Raw genomic sequence first — 22,713 nt, 5'->3', positions numbered from 1 at the left:
TCTTTTCTGATTGAACTAACTTCCTAGTATTCTTGTCTGGCCTTCAGGCCATTTCTCAGATATATGACAGAGACGGAGACTTCTAGATATCTGATCTTTCCATCTAAGAGAAAAAGTGATATGGTCTTGTAAACTGATCTAATTACATAATGCTATACTTCTGTCTTTTAGAAAATACTGAAGGAGGGACCTCTGCTGAAGAACTGTAACTCCTTCAAAAGATGGAAGCTTAGATATTTCCTGGTTCGAGGACAGAAGCTCTGCTTTGCACACCACCCTGCGGTAACATATAGAATCTTGTCAGTTGAGTTAATGGGTGGGTTGCAGGAATTGTTTGTGTGGAGAGATAGGCCAATAGGTAAAGACATGTTGGCAAACATTTGAGTAGAAGTTGAAACCCTCTACTCTGCCTTTATCTTGTCCTTTTGGGACAAATGGGGGACACTTTTTCTCCTTTTCTCTTTCTGTTTCCCTTTCCTTTTATATATTGTCCAGTTTGCTTCTACATCCAGAGCCAATCACATAATTTGCACAGCCCAGTCCAAAATGAAAATGCAGAGCCCCTTATTCAAAAAGCAGGGTTTAAAGTGCCATTAAAAGTACTAACATATAATGTTTTATATTTATACTAAAATATAAAGCAATGACTTATGGCATTTCTATTTGTTATTTAATGTCATTCTAAGTAAATAAAAATAAATTTTAAAATAGTTAGCACAGGGAACCAGCAGTTAGTGTAATGGCTATGTCGCTATGTCGCTGGCCTCCCACGTAGTCAACCGCGGTTCGCGTCCCGGACCCGGTGGCTTAAAACTCACACTGGGTGCGTGTGCATGTGTGCCCAAGATCCCGAGAAGAAAATGGAGGAGAAGGGATTGCGGCGTGACCATCCCTCCTGGGGGGTGATTTCTCGTTTTCTCTCTCTATGTCTCTGTCTGTCTGGAAAGTGCATGCGCCCTATAGCAAAAACCTCTCCAAAAAAAATAATAATTAGCATAGGGTCAGCCAGTGGTGTGGTGGTTAAGGTGACTGGATCCCACATGGTCAATTGCACAGTTTGAATTCCAGACCCAGTATCTTGAAACACATGCTGGGTGTGTGTGCATGCGTGCCCCCCAAAAAAGAATAACTGATAATTTAACTAATAATAACTAATAATTAATTAGCATAAATTTTACTATTAACCTGTACATCACACAATACCAGTTTTAAATGCAAATCACAAAATTTTAAATTTGTATTTAATAACGTATATACTTGAATATATTTTGTTTTTACCAGTACGCAAAACTGGACAAAAATAGTTGAACTGTTTTTATTTTACTTACTGATACTTGCACTTTCTACCAATACTTTCTTACTAAAAGAAAAAGAAGTTATGGGTTACCCTAGCTTTCCCTTTCCTTAAATACCATCATTTTCAGCATAAATGGTTGACTAACAGAGAAAATTAACATGACTAAGAAAGAATACAATGGGGCTCCTTGGTTGTTCCTTTAGAACACCATTTGCCTTTTTTTTTTTTTTTAAGTGTTTGAAGCAAATTCTGGTTCCAACAGAAAGTGAAGCTTCTTGGCTCTGACCTCTCCACTTGTTCGGTAATAGCTGTAAACCCATATACCTTGTATTTGCTTTGAGTCTTGCTGAATTCCTATGCATTATGAATCCACTAAAATTCTATGCTCTTGAATATCACAAATACAAATATAGTGACAAGACATGGGGTGGACATGTATGTTATGCATATCTCTTCTGGTCATGTGCATGATCTATTGTACCATCAGACTTTCTTACAAAACACAAAGCCAGGGATAAAATTATTAAGAATTTTGGGCCCAACAGATTGCATAGTGATTAAGGCACTGGATTCCCACAAGGTCAACCATGGTTCAAGTTCCGGACATGGTTGTTTGAAAATCATGCTGGGTGTATGTGCATGCATTCCCAAAATACCAGAAGGAGAATGGAGAATAAGAGGTTGTGGCATGGCCACCCCTCCTAGGGGGGGACGGCTTCTCACTCTCTCTCTCGCTGTCTCTTTCTGTCTCTCTATGGTGAGTACACACACCCTATGACAAAAACCTTTAAAAAAATCAGAATTTCAAGATGGCAACAGCAGAGTATTAAATCAAGTGTGGTGCCCTTCTAAACATAGGGTCTTATGTGACTGCACAGGATACATACTGTGAAACCAGCCCTGATTGTATCCCTAGTACTGGTTTCCTAGTGCTGACTGGGTGGTATCTACTATGGCCAATATATAAGGAGACATAGGCCTCAATCTGGATGAGACTAACAAACTAGTTAAAGGCTGCCGCCCAATAAATAAGAGCAGGTAATAATCTGTTCTACTAAGGATCTATCTAGACCACATTCTATTTCTTCTCTGGCATAAACCTCTATATAAGAATAATTTTCAACTGACCAACTCAAGCCTTCTCATAAATCAAAATGAATGTTAGGAGGAGAGTTGTTATATTTTGGTTTAATTTGATTTGTTTCTATTTGTCACATGATATTTCAACAAAAATCATGTTGATTAATAAATTACAGTTTTTGAGCCAAAGAAATGATTGGATCATGACTAACAAAGATGCCCATTAATGTGTGTGTGTGTGCACCCATGCACACATTTTCCTTTTAATGCCTCATTTACCAAATGGTTTTTTATTCTGCTTTCTCTTATATCTTTCCAGTTTGCGCGCTTTGAAACAATTGATCTATCTCAAGTCGCCTTGGCAGAAAGCAACTGTAGAAACCTTTGCCACACTTTTTGTGTAAGTAAAATTGGCATGACTGAATGGACGAAGGTGGGAGCTAGCTGTGAAGAAACTGCCATACTCACTTGGTGCCTCTTTGCACTTCTGGTTTCAGAATTCTCCTCTCATCCCAAAGTATTATTATTTATGCAAACATTTTCTACCAGCTCACTTAGGGGAAAAGGGAAAGGATAGTTTTGCTCCCTATTACCAGCCTATTATAAAGCTAAACCCATTTTAGAGGGCAGGGAGTGGGTGACTATTACAAAAATCAGTCCTCTTGATAAAGGTGATTTAGAACAGTATCATTATGAGACTTTCAAGAGACTGCTATCAGGATAATTAAGTTACATGACACCTTCTCCTTTAATTAGATAAATAAGAGCCTAAATCCAAATTGCAATTTACTACATGCTGAGATGACTGGTGACAGTACCTCAAAGAAAACAGAGAGGTTTTTAGGGAAATATTCAAGGGCTTGGTGTAGCTGAACTGTTGTGTGGCTTTAGTAATTCAAGTGGAACAGATTAGAAAGCCCACTGAAAAAGAAAGTCTATTGGCCAAGGAATTTTCCTATGCATCTCCTCCCAGAATTGTCTTCTCCTAGCCTCAATGGTGGGTTATGGAGAATGAGGTTCCTCTTCAGGCAGATAAGGTATAGTAGTATTTACAGGACTAAAGAACTATAGACCCAATACCTTGCTTTTATGATTGACAGGTATCTCATCCTCCTTTGAAAGGAGAGAAACTGAATCTAAGGAGATCCTGTTTTCATTTCTCTCTCATTACATTACACTGACCCAGGCTAAAGCTGAGGGTTCTGACGACTGGTCCTAAAAAGCTCAACCTGGGTGGCATGGTGGTTAAGGCACTAGACTCTCACATGGCTAACTGTGGTACAAGTCCCAAACCCAATGGGTCAAAACTCACACATGGCACATGAGTATGCATGCCCAAAATTCTGAGAGGAGAATGGAGGAGATGGGATTGCAGTATGGCCATGACCCCTGAGAGATGATTTCTCACTTTTCCTCTCTCTGTCTTTCTCTGGCAAGTGCATGCACTCTATAGCAAAAACCTAAAAAATTAAAACAAACAAACAAACAAAAAATGAATGAATGAATGAATGAATAAATAAATTAAAAGCTGAAGCTTTTTTTGTTTGTTTTATTAGAGGTTTTTGCTACAGGGCGCATGTGCTCACCAGAGAGACAGAAAGCAAGAAATCACCCCCCAGGGGGTGTGGCCACAGCGCAATCCCTTCTCCTCCATTCTCCTCTCAGAATCTTGGGCATGCAGACACACACGCCCAGTGTTAGTTTAAGCCACTGGGTCCAGGACTTGAACCATGGTCGACGACATGAGAGTTCAGTGACATAGCCATTATGCTAACTGCTGGTCCAAAAAGCTGAACCTTCAGGTTATAAGCCTGAAGGGTAATGTTTTTAGCTTCCTTTCTACGAAGAAATACTTAGGGTTAGGCTTCCCCTTAATGTGATTAAATCACAGAGGCACCGTACATCAGTCCCACCCATGATGTGTTTGGACCAAAGGAATGGCTGTTATCACAATCTCAACTAGCTCCTATTCCCATATACAACAGAACCATATTGTGCTACACTCGAAGAGAGAAATAAATCACTTGTTGGTGTCGTGAGCTTGAGTTCTAAGATTTGGAGGTAGTAAGAGCAAGTAGGGTCACTGAAGCAATGACTGATCATATAGTTGTCCATGCTCCTTCCTGCTCTCTGGGAGAAGACCAAATCCTGCCCATCATCTATGCCTGCTAATTATTCTTCCTGTCTAGGTTCTTGCAGCAAGCAGGATTAAGAGATAGCCATAAAATTAACTTCAGGTTGTCTTAACCCATAAGAAAATAAGAAACTAAATTTTTGAACATCTTGTTCTTATCTCACATCGATGAAGCATATACATTTTTACTACTTCAGATAGAGAGCAGAAGTAAGCAAGTTGAGTTTTCAGGCACCCTCACTTGAGTAAATAGATGGGTATGTGGCTTAGTATTTAAGATCATGGACTCTGGAGCCAAATAATTTTGATTTTAAGCTTAGTTTATTAACTGCTATATGCCCCTGGGCAAGTCATTTGCCTTGGTTTTCCAGACTATGAAATGGGGAAAAACAATGACACCTCATGGGGTTGAAATGAAGAATGAATTAAATAATGTACATAAGGTACTTTAGAATTTTTCCTGGCATATAGTGAGTGTCAGTTATTACTGTTATCATTATTATTAACTTGGGTGGGTATCTAAAGAGCTGTGAGTGGCCTTGGAAACTTCTGTCTTATATGAAAAAAATGACTTGGATTGTGCTTGATAGATATGTCTAGTTCCTTAAAGAGTTCATATACTTTTTTGAGGGATTAAGTTGTGGAGTGAGAACTAGCTAATAATGTGACTTTTTGTCTAGGTTATCACACCAGAGCGAAAATTCACCCTGGCAGCTCCCAACCGGAAAGACATGGAAGAATGGATTAATGTCATAAAAACTGTGCAACAGGGAGAAATTTGTAAGGTAATGGAAACAGAAAATTCATACAACTCTCATGGGTAATACTTCATGATCACATTAGTTGAGCCATCTTTCAAATAAGGAAATAGTAAGATGGGAGCAAGAGACCATCTGGTCAGAAATTATAGATAAACATTGTTGTAAAGGTCTTAGAGATGAAAGGGAAAATTAACCCAGCCTTTAAAAGACTCTTACATCTTAAATAGCTAACATAGGGCAAGGGATTGTTCTAGGCATTTGAAATGGAGCAGTGTATGATGTAGTTTAGTAATAATGGGGTTTAGAAATAAAAATAATGCCATTGTGAACAATCTATCTCCTCCCTCCAGGACTTCTCAGACTTTTGGACACTTAGTCTCATAACTATACATTCTACTACCTATGGCTATGATGAGGGAATATGACAAGTTGGCTGACCTAGGTCTCTCCACCTATCATTAACACCTCTCCCAGGCCCACATTGTATGTGCTCAATTGAGAAATTCTTTGCTTAGAACCTGATGATGGTCCTTTTTAAAAGTGTATTATTTATTTCTTTCATAAGAAAGAGAGAGAAAGATACCCCTAATAGGGTCTTCACACCATGATTCACCCTCAGTCTTAGCAAGTCTGTATCATGGGTGTGTATGTACTAGCCTGGAGGCCTCAGGAGTTAATCAAGGACCTTTCCCATGTGAGTCCATTTGTATTACAGCTGCACCACCTCCTGGCTTTCTGATGATGGTTTTTATTTGATTTAGCACTCAGCATTTTATTATTTTGTTATTTTCTTTTTTTCTTATGAAAAAGCACACCCCCTTCACCCAGTGAGGCTACTACAGCACACCGTCAGAGGTAGCCACAAAGAGTTATAAATGATATGTTCTTGGGAACATATAGTGAAAATCTCTCCTCCCCCCAAAAAAAATTATATGTTCTTCCATTCTCAACTCTGTGGACTATTTCTTTCTCTTGGCTTACCCCTATTCAAACCGGAGTGCTTCGTATGAATCACATAATATTTTCAAGTTTGTATAAAAGGTCATATAAGATATTTTAATGATTAGTCCAGGAATGCAAAAACTGCTAGAAAAAGGCATTAGAAAGTGATGTGTCATTCCCGATTTCATTGAATTAAACACCTAGGTATCGACTACCCAGCACAAACTAGAAAGAAAATAGAAAATCTGTCTCTTTACCTCTTGGAAGAGTTGTATCAGTTTGTAATCCCAACCTCTGTGAAGCTGTTCCAGGAAACTAAATCTATTAAGGAGCACTTTAAGTTGAAGTAAAATGTTTTGCCACCAGAAATTTAGCACTTCATCTTGCTTGAGACTTAAATAATCAAATATGCTTTCTAGCATATGTACTTTATCTCTAATAGTCTCTTCTATCCTCTGTCACCACCAGTGCCTGACAAATGGAGTGAGGGAAGCTTAATCATGGACTTAGTGGTCTATTAAAGTAGTGACAAAGTAATTGGATAATCTATTGGAAACTAGTCAGTACACATCAATGAACCAACTCCTACTAGGTGCCCAGTTACGTTCTACAGAGAGTTGAAAAGAAAGTGTAATAAAGGATCAGTCTGGTGGCATGGTGATTAAGGCAAGTAGGTCCCACATGTCTGTCTGCACAGTTTGAGTCCCAGACCTGGTGGCTTGAGAAATATGTTGAGCATGTGTGCATGCCTGTCCAAAATCCCGAAAGGAGGGCAAGATAGAGGAAAAGATATTGCAGTATGAACATCCCTCATAAGGGGTGCTTTCTTCCTCCTGCGCCATCCCTGCCACAACAAGTGCACTCACTCTCTAGCAAAAAAAAAAAAAAAAAGAAAGAGCATTTTTTGGGGGGAGGATTTGCTATAGGGCGCATGCACCCGCCAGACAGAGAGAGACAGACAGAAAGTGAGAAATCACCCCCCAGAGGGGATGGCCACGCCACAATCCCTTCTCCATTCTCCTCTCGGGATCTTGGGCACACATGCACATGCGCCCAGCATGAGTTTTAAGCCACCAGGTCCACGACATGAACCGCGATCGACTACATGGGAGTCCAGCGACATAGCCATTATGCTAACTGCTGGTCCCCAAAAAGTATTATTTTTAAAAAAGAAGAAATAATAGTAACTCCTGGTCTTAATGAGCTTTTTTAGGTAGTTGGGAGGCAAGATATACACAAAAGAAATAGTTAAATGACACTATTCAAAATAAATATCAGTTTTCAGAGATTTTACAAAGTAGTACATGATTGATGGATGAATGAAACAGACAATAAAGTTGACCTTAATTAAACTGAACAATTCAGTTCATGCTACAGCATAAACACTGATTTTGTTGTTTCCAAATTAACTTTTATCATATAAGCAATTCCAAGCAAAATTTCTTTAATCTTTAGAAGATTTTGTGCTTCATCGGATGTTTTACCCAAGAGTTTTATGCACTTTGCAAACACTTAATATTAAATCCTTACTTTTGGATAATGCTTTAGAGTTTACAAAATACTTGATTTATAAGATTTCATTTAACTAATAGAAAAATAATTAATGTACATATCTGAATTCTGGAATATACTGAAAGGGATTCAGGAGATGGAGAAAACAGCCTTAGCTTCCTTGGAACAGTAATGGCTTAGTCAGTTATTGGCTGCTCTATTAAAACACACACACACACATACACACACCCACACACACACACACATACACACACAGATTGAACAGCTTAATTAACAAACATTTATTTCTCACATTTATGGAAGCTAGAGAGTACAAGATCAAAGTGCTGTCAGGTTGAGTTTCCTGCAGTGGCTACCTCCTGGTTTACAGACAAACATCTCACTAATTAGTATACTAATCCTGTGTATGAGGATTCCATTACCTTTTATAACCATTATTTTACAATTAGTCTACCAACATATGAATTTTGGGGTAACAAAAAAATGTAAAAATGTCAATCTTTCTTACATGCAAAATGTTCTTTATATCCAAACAAACCCCCCCCATTTTAATTAATTCTACCATTAACTCTTAAGTCTAAACTCCAAAATATCATCAAAATAACATTTAACTCAGATATTTGAGACACCTTGAGGCAAAATTTTTCTCAGGCTGTGAACTTTTGAAGTCAAACAACTTATATGTTTCCAAAATACAGATAGAGACATTCCCATTATAAAAGGAAGAAATAAGATAAAAGAAGGAATGATATGTCCCAAATTAAAAACTGTAGCAAGGCAAACTCCACGAGATCTTAAGACTCAAGAATAGTACTGTTTAAAGGCATGGCGAGTAACTGTGGATACTAAATGCGGTGTGGGAGGAAGGTGGGAAATGAGAGAGGGTGAGAGGGAGGGAATCAGGGTAAAAAGAAAGAAGCAAATCATTTAAGAGACACAAAAATGGAAAATTATTTGTTGATAATGTGTATGGTAATATCTTTGACTAGACATGAATATAGTGTATTCATGATGTGAAAATTCATTTGATATGATGTAATGATACACAGTGGTTGAATATACAAAGTAAAATAAAAAGAATATTATTGTTTGACCAAATGTTCTGCCTTCTATTAGGCTGTCAGGAAAGTCATGATTTATTTTTTATGATTTCCATGCAAAACTGCATCATGACTTTCCTGACAGCTCAGTCGATTCATGGGGGCCCTAGTCTTGCTTTCCTAATTCGCTGGGATGGAGGTCTTGCCTCTTGGGTCCACTGGGGTAGCAATGTTACCCCTACAGATTAGAGGAATATTGCCAATGCTGTGGCGTTCTGCAGTGGCCCCATTGATGCCAAAGTTTTTTATTGAAGGTCATGCCCTCACAGCTCTGCCCAGTGGCTCTACCCACACAGATTTTCTGGCCATTGGTTCTATCCTTTGAAACTTAAGTGTGAACAGTCCTGTCCTCCCTAGGCCTGTGTACTCAGGGCTTGTGCTGGGAGTGGCAGTCTTGATAATCTCTGAAACATAACTGGGATCCCTCTTTCCTTGTCTTAAACAATAGCATGTGTTCACAGCCAAATAGTTCTACAGTGCAGTTCTGTAGCTTCTAAGTCTGACAGTCTGATAATTTTGTCCCATTTCCACCAACAGTATAGGAAGATTCTCTTTTCACTGCTGCCTCACCAGCATTTATAATCCTTTATCTTTTTTAATCAGCCATTTTGACCAGAGTCAAGTGGTAATCCATTATGGTTTTCATTTGCATTTTCCTTATGGTAAGAGGTGGTGAGCATTTTTGCATATAGATTTTGGTCATTTGTGTGTCTTCCTTGATGAGTTTTCTGTTCAGCTCATTTACACATCTAATTGTATTGATTATTTTTTTGCAGGTAAGCTGCTTGAGTTCCCTGTATATCAGTTCTTTATCTGAGGCATAGTTTACAAATATGTCCTGCCATTCTAGGGGTTGTCTACTCATCCTACTTATTGTTTCATTTGCTGTGCAGAAGCTTTTTAGCCTAATGTAGTCCCACTTGACTATGTTTGAGATTATTGCCTATGCTTTGGGGGTCTTATTTAAAAACTGATTTTTCCCCTTCATGAATACTCTGTATATTGGTTCAATCAAAGATATTACCATACAACAGATGATTTTCCATTTTTATGTTCCTTAAATGGTTTGCTTCTTAATTTTTTCCCTTGATTCCCCTCCTCCATTGCCCACCCTCCTCTGCACTGTCTCTAGTATCTACAGTTGTTCTCCATGACTTTACACCTTGCAATCTTTTGGTTTCTGCCATAGAGTACAGACTTTTGGTATAATTGAATGGGGACATACAATGCCTCTATTTCATAGTCTGGATTGCTTCGCCTAACAGTAAATCTTCCATGTTCATCCACTTTCTATCACATACCAGGATCTCATTGTTTTTTTTTTTTTTTTTTTTTTTTTTTTTTTTTTTTTTTTTTTTTTTTTACATCTGAGAAGTATTTGGAAGCGTACAAGTGTCATATTTTTCGATCTATTCTTCTGCTTGTGGATATTTGGGTTGGTTCCATGTCTTGGCAATTGTGAATACTGCCACAATAAACATGGATGTACAAGTGTTTTTCCAAGTGAGTACATTCCTATCCTTGGGGTGGATACCCAGGAGTAGAATTGCTGGAGCATATGGTAGTTCTATTTGTAGGTTTTTGAATAATCTTCATATTGTTCTACATAGTGGCTATACTAATTTACATCCCCACCAACAGTGTAGGAGAGTCCCCTTTTCTCCACAGCCTCACTAAAACTTATCATTCTTGATTTTCTTAATCTTAGCCATTCTGTCTAGTATCTCATTATGGTTTTGATTTGCATCTCCCTTATGATAAAGGATGTTGAGCATTTTTTTAATATGATGTTGGTGTTCATATGTCTTTCTTAAAGAGTTGTCTGTTCAGTTCATTTGCCCATTTTTTAATTGGGTTGATGATTCCTTGAGGGGTAAGCTGTTTGAGTTCCCTGTATATTCTGGTTATCAGTCTCTTATCTGAGATGAGTTTGCAAATATATTCTTGCATTCTGAAAGTTACTGAATTACTGTAATTATTGTTTATCTTGCTGTGAAGAAGCTTTTTAAACTGATGTAATCCCACTTGTCTATTTTGGGGGATTATTGACTGTGCTTTAGAGGCCTTATTTAGGAAGCCTTTGCCTACTTTGATGTCTCCAGGAATTTCTCCTGTGTTTTACATCAGTAGTTTTATATTTTGAGGTCTTAGGTTTAGATCACTGATCCACTTTGAGCTGATTTTTGTAAGTGGTGAGAGATAGAGGGTCCAGTTTCATCTTTCTACAAGTGGATACCAACTTTTTACAGCACCAATGGATTAAAAAAAAAAAATGTCTTTTCCCTACTGGATTTTCTGGTACCCTTTGTCAAAAGTCAGTTGGCTTATGTTTTGGGGTTTATTTCTCTATTCTGCTTCATTGGTATACCTGCCTGCTTTTGTTCCAGTAAGTACCATGCTGTTTATTATTAGAGCTTTGTAATATATTATGGGATCAGAGAGTGAGATGCCTTCTACTTTGCACTTCTTGCACAGTATTGCTTGGGCAATGTGGGGTCTTTTATGATTCCAGACAAATTCTATAATTGTTTTTGTAAATCTCTGAAAAATATCTCTCGTAATTGGATTGGGGTTACATTCTATATGTAGATTAATTTGCGTAGAATTGACATTTGGATTTTATTAATTCTTCCAATCCAGGAACATGGGGTGTCTTTCCACTTTTTTGGACTTTTTCGTTTGTTTTTTTGTTTAGTTTAGTTTTTGTTTTTGGTAGTGGTGTTATAAGAAGAGACATAGAAAGACAATATATTGTACTAAAAGTTCCCTAAGGTGTGTTGTTAGGTTGTCTATTTGCCACCTTTCCTTATTTTTTTTATGTGCACTAATTGCTATGAACTTCCTTCTTATGATTGCTTTTGCTGTGCCTCATAGGTGACAGAAACTTGCATTCTCATTATCACAAGTTTCGATTAATCTTTTAATATAAGTCATAATCTCTTCAGTGGTTGTGTAGTTATTCAGAAGTAGGTTGTTTAGTTTCCATATGTTTGTGTATTTTTGAGGGTTCTTTCTATAGTTTATTCCAAATCTGATTCCATTATGGTCAGAGATGATGCTGGGTATAGTTTCTATGCCTTTGAATTTGTAAAGGCTTTTTTTGTGACCTATCGTGTGATCAGTCTTCCAAAAAGTTTCACGCAGGGCTGAGAAAAATGGATATTTTCTGTTTGGTGGGAGCTGTTTGATGGGTGGAAGGTTTTATAGATGTTTGACAAGTCCATTTCATTTGTGATATCGTTTAGATTCTGTATCTCTTTGTTTATTTTTTGTCTAGATGATCTGTTCAAAGGAGATAGTGGGGTGTTGAGATCCGCTGATTAGAGTGGTGTTGCAGTTCATCTTTCATATTACATCTAGCAGACTTTCCTACACTTATTTGGGCGTCCCAACTTGGATGTATAGATACTTATAAGTGTTATATCTTCTTGGTGAATTAGCCCTTGTAATGTTATATGATGTTCTTTTTTTTTTCATAACTTTGTTAAAGTCTGTTTTGTCTGAAATCAGTATCATGACTCTTTTTATTTTTTAGCTTCTGTTTGCCTGGAATACCTTTTTCCAGTCCTTCAATTTTACTCTATGTATTTCTTTTTTTTTTCTTTTTTGGAGCAGTTTTTGCTATAGGGCATGTGCTCTCACCAGAAAGACAGAGAGAGAGAAAGCCAGAAAGTGAGAAATCACCTCCCAAGGGGGAGAGCCCATACCAAAATCCCGTATCCTCCATTCTCCTCTTAGGATCTTGGGCACGCACACACACATGCCCAGCATGAGTTTAAGCCACTGGGTCCAGGACTCGAACCGTGTTTGACTACATGGGAGTCCAGCTACATAACCATTATGCCAACTGCTGGTTCCAGTCTATGTATGTCTTTATTCATGAGATGCATTATTATAGGCAGCAGATAGAAGGTTTCTGTGTTTTTTTTTTTTATCCATTCTGCCAGTCTGTGTATCTTTTTTATTTTTATTATTATTATTACTATTATTATTTTTTAGGCATTAGACCACTGTACAACATTTGGCTTGTAAAGAGAATTTACCCGACATAAAATACACCTCTGATCAACCCAGTTGAGAATACTATACATGTTCTCATCAATAGGTAATTAACCATTTCTGTGTCCCACAAATGTCTTGCCTCTCTGTTTTTTCTCGCTGATTTCCTTCCCTATACTCTTTCCTTCCCACCCTCCTTCCACACTGTCTCCAGCATCCATAACTATTTTCATTGCTTTTATACCCTCCAATATTTCAGTCACTATCATAAGATGCAGACAGTCAGTACATATTTAGGGGAGACATATAATATCTTTCTTTCATATCCTGGCTTGCTTCCCTCAGCAATAAATCTTCTATATTTGACCATTTTCTATCAAATAACAGGGTCTTGTTGTTTTTTGTGACTGAATAGTATTCCACAAACTGTACGTGCCACCCTTTTTTAATCCATTCATCTATTTGTGGACATTTGGGTTGGTTCTATGTCTTGGAAATTGTGAATAATGCTGCAATGAACATTGATGTGCAAGCACTTTTCTGACTGAACATAGATACCCAGAAGTGGGATTGCTGGATCAAATGGTAGTTCTATTTGCAGATCTTTGAGGAACCTCCATATTGTTCTCCACAGTGGCTGAACCAGTTTACATTCCCACCAACAGTGTAGAAGAAGTTCTCTTTACACCACATCCTTGCCAATACTTACCACTTTTTATATTTTTAATCTTTGCCACTCTGACAGAGGTTAGTTGGTATCTCATTGTGGTTTTTATCTGCATCTCCCTTATGATGAGGGATGTTGAGCATTTCCTCATATGCTTTTTGGCTGTTCATATGTCTTCCTTCGAGAGATTTTTGTTCAGTTTATTTTCCCATCTTTTACTTGAGTTAATCATTCTTTTGGGGGAGAGGGTAAACTGCTTGAGCTTCCTGTGTACTCTAGTTATCAGTCCTTTATCTGAGACATATTTTACAAAAATATTCTTCATTCTGAGAGTTGTCAATTTCCACTAATTACTGTGTCCTTTTGTATGCAGAAACTTCTTAATCTGATATAATCCCACTAATCTATTTTGGTGATTATTGCCTGTGTTTTGGAAGTATTATTAAAAAATATTTGCCTACATCAATGTCATCCTAGAGTTTCTCCAGTAGTTTTATAGTCTGAGGTCTTAGGTTCACATCTTTGATCCATTTTCAGTTGATTTTTGTTAATGGAGAGCCAGTTTCATGTTTCTGCAGGTGGATACCCAGTTTTTCCAGCACCATTTGCTAATGAGATTTTCTTTTCACACTGGATTGACTGATATAATTTGTCAAAAATCAATTGGCAGTATGATTTAGGGCTTATTTCTGAGGTGTCTATTTTATTCCATTGGTCCATCTGTTTGTTTTTGTGCCAATACCATGATATTTTGATTATCACAGCTTTATACTATATTTTGGGGTCAGGGAGTGATATGCTGCCCACTCCACTCTTCTTGCTCAGGGTTGCTTTGGAAATACAAGGTCTTTTATAATTCCAGGCAAATTCTATGATTGTCTTTTCTAGATCCATGAAGAATGTCTCTGGAAACTTGATTGGAATTTCATTAAATATGTAGATTAATGTGAGTAGAATTGCCATTTGATTATGTCAATTCTTCCAATCCAAGAACATGGGATGTCCTTCTACTTTACATCATTTAAAATATATTTGTAAAGATTTTCATAGTTTTCTTTGTAAAGGTCTTTGACTTCTTTAGTCATGTCTATCCCAAGGTAGCTTATACATTTTGCAGATATGGTAAAAGTATTACTTTCTTCAGATCCACCTTATTCATCTTGTTCTTATATTAGACATCTGTAGATTTTTTATATTGATTTTGTATCCTGCCACTTTACTGTATTCATTTATTATTTTGGCAAGCTTTTTCATGGTAATCCTTGGGTCTTCTTAATCATGTCCTCTGCAAATAAAGATATTTTCAACAATTTTTTTGGCTATTTTAATGCCTTTTATATGATTCTATTTTATGATTGCACTGGCTAAGACTTCCAGCACTTTATTAAAAAGTAGTGGAGAAGGTGGCCAGCCTTGTCTAGTACCAATTTTTAGTGGAAAAGCTTTTAGCTTTTCCCCATTCAGTATAATGTTACCTATAGGTTTTTCATATATATCTTTAATTGTGTTGAGAAATGACTCTTCTATGCCAACCTTGTTGAGTCTTAATCATGAAGGGATGTTGTTTTTTATCAAATGCTTTCTCTGCATCAATTGAAATGATCATATGGTTTTTATCTTTCTTTCTGTTAATATGCTATATTATTTTATGGTCTTGCATATGTTTAACCACCCTTGTATCCCTGGATTAAAGCCTACCTTGTCGTGATTAATGTTATCTTCTGAAATAACCAGCTTTTGGTTTCATTTATTTTATATATTGTTAATTATCCTCTATTTCATCTATTTCTTTTTTTGAAAGTTCTTTTTAAATTTATTATCATAAATTTGATTATATTACATTTAATCACATGTATCTTTTTAAAACTGCCTACATATGTTGTTTACCTTCTATTTTTACATTTTTATTTCAATTTCTTTTATACGTTCAATCACATGTTACATAGCTTACAAAGTGAATATTCCAACATGTATACATTTCTCACCAGTCCAGTCAACAATACTATAAACTTATCTTTAAAAGATAATAACTGACTTCTTTGTCCCATAAATGACTTGCCTCTCTATTTTTCTCCTTAATGTCCTCCCTCAGACTCTACTCCTTCACCTACTCTCTTCCCACACTGTATTTGGTATTCACAACCATTTACTAAGTTTCGATAACCTTTAGTCATTCAGTTTCAGCCATAGATTGCAGTCACTCAGTATATATTAAGTGAAGACATACAATGTCTCTCCTTCACAGCCTGGCTTGCTTCACTCAGCAGTAAATCTTCCATATTCATCCACTTTCTTGAATATTTATTATTTCTTTCCACCCAGAATTGTTGGATTCTTTTTCTTGTTTTGTTTTTGGTGGTGGTATTGTAAAAAAAGACATAGAAAAAGACATTATATAGTACTAAAAGTACCCTATCACGGGTTGTTCCCTAAGGTGTATTTGTTATATGTTATTGATACGATTTGCAAGTATCTTGTTGAGAATTTTTGCATCAAGATTAATCAGAGATATTGGTCTGTAGTTTTCCTTTTTTGTCATGTCTTTATCTGTTTTGGGAATGAGTATGATGGAGTCTTCATAAATGAATTTGGGAAGTTTCCTTCCTTTTGGATCTTTAGAAATAATTTGAGTAGGATAGAGGTTAACTCTTCCTTAAAAGTTTTGTAGAATTAAGAAGTGAAGCCATCAGGACCTGGGCTTTTCTTTGTTGGGGAGCTATTTATTATTGATTCAATCTCATGGCTTGGTATGGGTCTATTTGGGTTTTCTATGTCCTCCTAATTCAATCTTGGTAGATTTTATGCATCCAAGAATTTGTCCATCTCCTCCATGTTTTCTTGTTTGTTGGCAATATAGTTGCTCAAAGTATCGTCTAATGATGTTTTGTATTTCTATTGTGTCTGTTGTAATATTGTCTGCTTCATTACATATTTGACTTATCTGGTTTCTTTCTTTCTTCTTCTTAATCAGTCTAGCTCATGGTCTGTCAATCTTGTTATATGTTATTGATATGATTTGCAAGTATCTTGTTGAGAATTTTTGCATTAAAATTCATCAGAGATATTGGTCTAACTACAGACCAATCTTTTCAAAGAACCAGCTTTAGCTTTCATTTATTTTCTGTATAGTTTATTTTCTATCTCATTTATTTCTGCTCAAATCATTATTAAGTCTTTTTGTCTGGCATTTTTTTAGTGGTTGCTGTTGTTTTCCAATTCCATGAGGCATAATGTTAAGTTGTCTATTTCCCACCTTTCTATCTTTTTCTTATGTGCATGAATGACTATGAATTTCTCTCTTATGACTGCTTTTACGGTGTCCAATAGATAATGGAAACTCGTGCACTCATTACCATTTGTTTCCATAATATTTTTTTATTTCAGACTTAATTTCCTTGGTAGTTAAGAAGTCAATCAGAAATATGTTGTTTAGTTTCCATGTGTTTGTGTATTTTTGAGGATTTTTCTTGAAATTAATATCAAGTATAATTCTGTCATGATCATAGAAGATGATGGATATAGATAGTTTCTATGCCTTTGAATCTGTAAATGTTTGATTTGTGCCCTATAATATGGTCAATCTTTGAAAAAGTTCCACGTGTGGGTGAGAAAAATGTATATTTTGTGGTATCGGGGTGGAAAGTTCTATAGAGGTCTGTCAGGCCCATTTGATCTATAGTATCGTTTAAGTCCTTTATCTTTCTGCTTATTTTTTTGTCTAGAAGATCTGTGTAAAAGAGATAATGGGGTTTTAAGGTCCCCAACCATATATAGTGTTGCAACCTATCTCTCCTTTTAGATTTAGCAGTCTTTCTTTCATGTATTTAGGTGTTCCTGATTTGGGTGCATAGATATTTATGTGTTATGTCTTCTTGATGAGTTAGCCCTTTTACTACTATGTAATGTCCTTCGTTTCTCCCTACAGTTTTTGTCTTAGAGTCTATTTTGTCTGAAATCAGTATTGTGACTCTAGCCTTTTTGTGATTTTCATTTGCGTGGAATACCTTTTTCTAGCCCTTCACTTTTAGTCTATGTATATCTTTGTACACAAGATGTTTTTCTTATAGGCAACAGACAGAGGGTTTCTGTTTTTTTATCCATTCAACCATTGTCTCTCAATTGGAAAATTTAATCCATTAACATTCAACATCATTAACAATATTTCCAAACTTGCTCCTATTATTGAGTTAGCCATTTTCCTTATTGATCTTTATTCCCTTATTTCTGTCTGACTTCAGTTTTCTTGATGTAACACTCCCTTTAGAAATTCTTGAAGAGCTGGTCTAGAGTTGGTAAGTTCTTTCAGGTTTTGTTTATCTGGGAATGTTTTAATCTTTTTATCCAATGTGAAGTATAATCTTGCTGGGTATAGTATTCTTGGTTGAAATGGATTTACTTTTAACAGTTTGACTGTATTTCCCCTCTCTTTCCTTGCCTGCATTGTTTCTGACAAGAGGTCCAATGTTAGCCTGATGGAATAACATTGTAAGCAACTTGACATTTCTCTCTTACTCATTTTAGTTATCTTGTCATTGTCTGTAGTTTTGGCCAATCTGACTATGATGTGTCTTGGAGAGGATCTTCTTGGGTTGATTTTATTTGGGATCCTATGTATTTCTTGAGTCTGTGTATTTGAATACCTCTGTAGATTTGGAAAATTTTATTACATGTTTTCTTAGAATAAATTATCAATGCCTTCATTATTTTCTTCCTCTTCTGGGATACCATTTATCTGGATGTTTGGGTGCTTAATGGCATCTAGTATTTCTCACATATTATCCTCATTTTTCTTTCTTTTTCCTCAGTCTTTCTGATAGTTTTCTCTAGGTCATAGGTTTTGTCTTCTACATTCAAGATTCGATCTTCTGTGTGATCTAATCTACTTTTAATACTTTCAAGGGAGATTTAATTTTCTGTATCACATTCTTCATCTCTAGCAATTCCGTTTGATTTTATTTTATAGTGTCTATTCTTCTTTCGAATCATGCAAGGACTTCTTCATCTCCTGGAGCTTATTGTCTCTTTTCTGTTGCATCTCATTTAGTTTGGTCACTATAAATATTCTAAATTGTTTATCTGACATTTCCATGAGTTCCATTGTGTTGTCTGTGGGTGATGAAGAACTGATGTTTTCACTGATAGGAAAAACATTTTGTGGGTTGCTTATTTCTTGTGCTTCTGCAATGGTTTCTAGTCATCTGGTGACCAAAATATTCTTTCCTAAATCTTTGAGGTATCTTCAAGCATTCAAAGGCATGCACGAGTAGGCAACTGGTGATCTCTCTTTGGCTCTACCTCCCAGCTGCTCACCAGCACCTTGCCCTTTCATCACTGGTGCTGGTCCTGGGAGACCAAAAGTCCTCCCTGTTTAGAGAACAGGCACACCTGAAACTGATCTGGTGGGCTTTAATTCAGAAACAAAGAAGAGATTGTACAGTGTGCATCATGCTTTAGAAAACACTGAAGTCCTGCAAATCCAAAGGCAAGTGGGGGAGGGGATGAGCCACGGGTCCCAGCCATATGTCTTCCAGCTGCAGGCAGCCTGCTATTCTGGCAAGGCCCCTCACTGGAATGGGTGTCCAGATGGGGCAGGTAGGGGCACAAGATAGTCTTAAAGTCCCAAGCAACAAACCTGAGAGTCCAAAGTCAAGTGGGGAAAGGGATGAGCCAAGGGCCCCAGCTAAATCGCCTTCAGGTGGCCTTATGGCAAGGCCCTTCACCAGAAAGTTCTGTGATTAATACTTTCATGGGAGGTTTTGATCTGCATTATAGTCTTCATCACTAGAAGTTCTGTTTGATTCTTTTTAAAGTTATTTCCTCCTTCAAGTCATGAAAGTGCAAGTCATCTCCTGGAGTTTGTTGCCTCTTTTCTCTTAAATCTCATTGAGTTTTGCCACCATGAATATTCTGAATTCTTTTTCTGGTATTTCGGTAATTTCCATAGTTGGAGACAAGTTACTATACTCTCTTGTTGGTAGTTGCTGTAGTCCTTGTTGGAGAAGTATTTCCTGGTATTCTCCTACTTGAGGCTGTCCCTGAGATTTTCAGTCATCTAGTGATATATTGATTTTTAATTCTTTGGGGAAGATTTCTATAACTGTGAGCTTGTGTGCTTCTCTTTGTTGTGGATAACTTCTGTGCCAATCTCTCTTCTTTGGTTTGCAATGTAGTATCCACAGGAGGAGTTTTGAGTTCAGATTTAAAAAGAGGAGTTTTTGTTGGTGGTTCCACTGGGGAAGAAAATTCCTCTGGATCCTCACAATGTCAGACGTTTGGCTACTATATGCCTCGACCTGTCTAGTCCCTCTCAGGGTGGAGGCTGTGTAGTAAAGTGATAATGTAAGGTGGAAGAAACAGAGAAAAGAAGACAAAAGGGAAAAAAAGTCACACAAGGTGTTTGAGTGGCACACAAACTGGTCAGGAGGCTTCAGATGGAGATGTTTTACTTTTTTTTTTTTTTTGGAGAGGTTTTCGCTATAGGGCACGTGCGCTCGCCAGACAGACAGAGAGAGACAGAGAGACAGAAAGTGAGAAATCACCCCCCAGGGGGGATGGCCATGCCACAATCCCTTCTCCTCCATTCTCCTTTCAGGATCTTGGGCATGCCTGGTGTGAATTTTAAGCCACCAGGTCCAGGATGCAAACCACGGTCGACAACGTGGAAGTCCAGTGACATAGCCATTATGCTAACTACTGGTCCCTGGAAATGTCTTCTTAAGAAGCCTGTAATTTCCCTGTGATATATGGGGGAGGAGGGCAAAGAGTTAGCAAAAAAGAAGCAAAAAACCTACCTATCTTCTAGTTCTGAGACTGCAAAGTGAGATTGGAGGGCTGGGTTGGGGCTGTGCCTGATCTGGCTCAGGCTCAGTCCTGCCTCTGTTCCCTGGCTGGGCAGTGACATTCAAATTGAGATGTCTGTTTAAGAGGCCTGCATTTTCCTGCTCTTTCTAGCTCTGAGACTGGAAGGTGAGTGAGATTGGAGGGCTGTGCTGGGGCTGGTTAAAAAGTCTTTGCCTACTCTGAGGATTTCAACAGTTTTCCCTATGCTTTCCCCTAGTAGTTTTACAGTTTGAAGTTTTATGTTTAGATCCTCAATACATTTTGAGTTTATTTTTATCAATGGTGAGAGACAGGGGTCTAGTTTCATTTTCCTGCAGGTGGATATCCAGTTTTTTCAGCATCATTTGCTGAAAAGTTTTTTTTTTTTTTTTGGTTTGTTTGTTTGTTTGTTTTTTTTTCCTGCTGGATTGGATTGTGTGCCTTGCCAAAAATCCATTGGCTGTATTTTTTGGGATTTATTTTTGAATTCTCAATTCTGTTTCATTGGTCTACCAGCCTGTTTCTGGGCCAATATCATGCTGTTTGATTATCATGGATTTGTAATATATTTTGAGGTCAGGAAGTGAACTGTCTTCCAGTTTATTCTTTTGGCATAGTATTGCTTTGGTGATATTGGGCCTTATATGGTCAGCCAAATTTTATATTTTTTTTCTATTTCTGTGAGGAATTTCTCTGGTAGTTTGATTGGATTTACATTGGATTTGTAGATCACTTTTGGTAATATTAATTTTTCCAATCCAGGAACATGGGATGGATTTCCACTTTTTTGTATTACATTCAATTTCTTTTTCAAGCATTTTATAATTTTCCTTGTAGATGTTTTTGACTTCTTTGGTTAGGTTTATCCCTAAGTATCTTATTGTATTTTTGGATATTGTAAATGGGATTGCTTATACGATTCTATTTCAGTTTGTTCATGGTTGGTATACAAAAATGCTATTGATTTTTGTATGTTGATTTTGTATCCTACTAATTGAATGCATTGGTTTATCACTTCCAGGATATTTTTTGGTGGATTCTTTGGAATTTTCTATGTACATGATAATATCATCCATAAATAGAGATCATTTTACTTCTTCTTTTCCTATTTGAATGCCTTTTATTTGACTATCTTGTCTTATTACATTGGCAAGAACTTCCAGTACTATGTTGAAGAGGAGTAGATGACTTTATCTATGAGGTGCATTTCTTTCTTTTTTTTGTTCTTAAGTGTACTTTTTTCCTCTTTGTTGTTATTATTATTATTTATACATTCAATTTCTATACATTATTTAGATTATAAAGAGACTTTACCTAGGAAGATACATATCTCAGTCCACTTGAGAATACTATACACATCCTCATCAACAGATAACAAACTATATCTGTGTCCCACAAATATCTTACCTCTCCATTTTACCCCAAATTATCTTTCCTGTGCTTTTTCCCTCCCACACTATCCTTCCACTTTGTCTCTAGTGTTCATAAGAATTTTTAATGGTTTTATGTCCTCTAGTCTTTCAGTTTCTATCATAGAGTGCGGAGAGCCGGTATATGTTAAATGGAGACATACAATGCCTCTCTTTCATAGCCTGACTTGCTTCACTCAGCAACCAGTTTTCCATATTCATCCACTTGCTATCAAATTCCAGGGTCTTGTTGTCTTATATGGCTAAATAATATTCCATGGAGTATACATGATATACTTTTTCAATCCATTTATCTGTTCATGGACATTTGGGTTGGCTCCATGTCTTAGCAATCATGAATAGTGCTGCAATAAATATAGGTGGGCAAGTGCTTTTCCAATGAAGAATTCTTTTGTCCTTTGGGTAGATACCAAGGAGTGGGATTGATGGATCATATGGTAGTTCTATTTGTAGAATTATGAGGAATCTCCAAATTGTTCTCCACAGTGGCTGAACTAATTTACATTCCCACCAGCAGTGTAAGAGAGTTCCCCTTCCAGCACACTCCTGCCAACACTTACCATTTTTTGTTTTTTTAATCTTAGACATTCTGACTGGAGTTAGGTGGTATCTCATTGCTGTTTTGATCTGTATTTCCCTTACAATGAGGGATGTTGAGCATTTTTTCATATGTCCTTTGGCTATTCGTATGTCATCTTTAAAGAGTGTTTTATTCAACTCATTCTCCTATCTTTTAATAGGGTTGATCATCTTTTTATAGGGAAAGCTGCTTGAGTTCCTTGTGTATTCTGGTTATCAGTACCTTATCTGATGCATAATTTACAAAAATATTTTCCCATTCTGAAGGCTGTTGATTCACACTAATTACTGTGTCTTTTACCATGCAGAAATTTCTTAATCTGATGTAATCCCACTTGTCTATTTTGGGGATGATTGACTGTGCTTTGAGGGTCTTATTTAAGAAGTCTTTCC

The 22,713-nt window shown here is 36.9% G+C and overlaps 1 protein-coding gene across 1 annotated transcript in view; it reads left to right on the top strand.

Annotated features, from left to right (window-relative positions):
• Positions 1–22,713, top strand: part of DGKK (diacylglycerol kinase kappa) — a gene marked incomplete at both ends in the record, with an annotated part of 173,057 nt that overhangs the window by 62,486 nt on the left and 87,858 nt on the right. Inside the window, 3 exon segments of the mRNA XM_027766479.1 lie at positions 172–282; positions 2,697–2,777; positions 5,192–5,296. Of these exon segments, the coding sequence (XP_027622280.1) occupies positions 172–282; positions 2,697–2,777; positions 5,192–5,296 (297 nt within the window).

Source organism: Tupaia chinensis, unplaced genomic scaffold (assembly GCF_000334495.1).
Source record: "Tupaia chinensis unplaced genomic scaffold, TupChi_1.0 Scaffold143582_1, whole genome shotgun sequence".
Classification (NCBI taxonomy): Eukaryota; Metazoa; Chordata; class Mammalia; order Scandentia; family Tupaiidae; genus Tupaia; species Tupaia belangeri.
The sequence above is the reverse complement of the archived record's forward strand: the minus strand, read 5'-3'. Positions and strand labels throughout refer to the sequence as shown.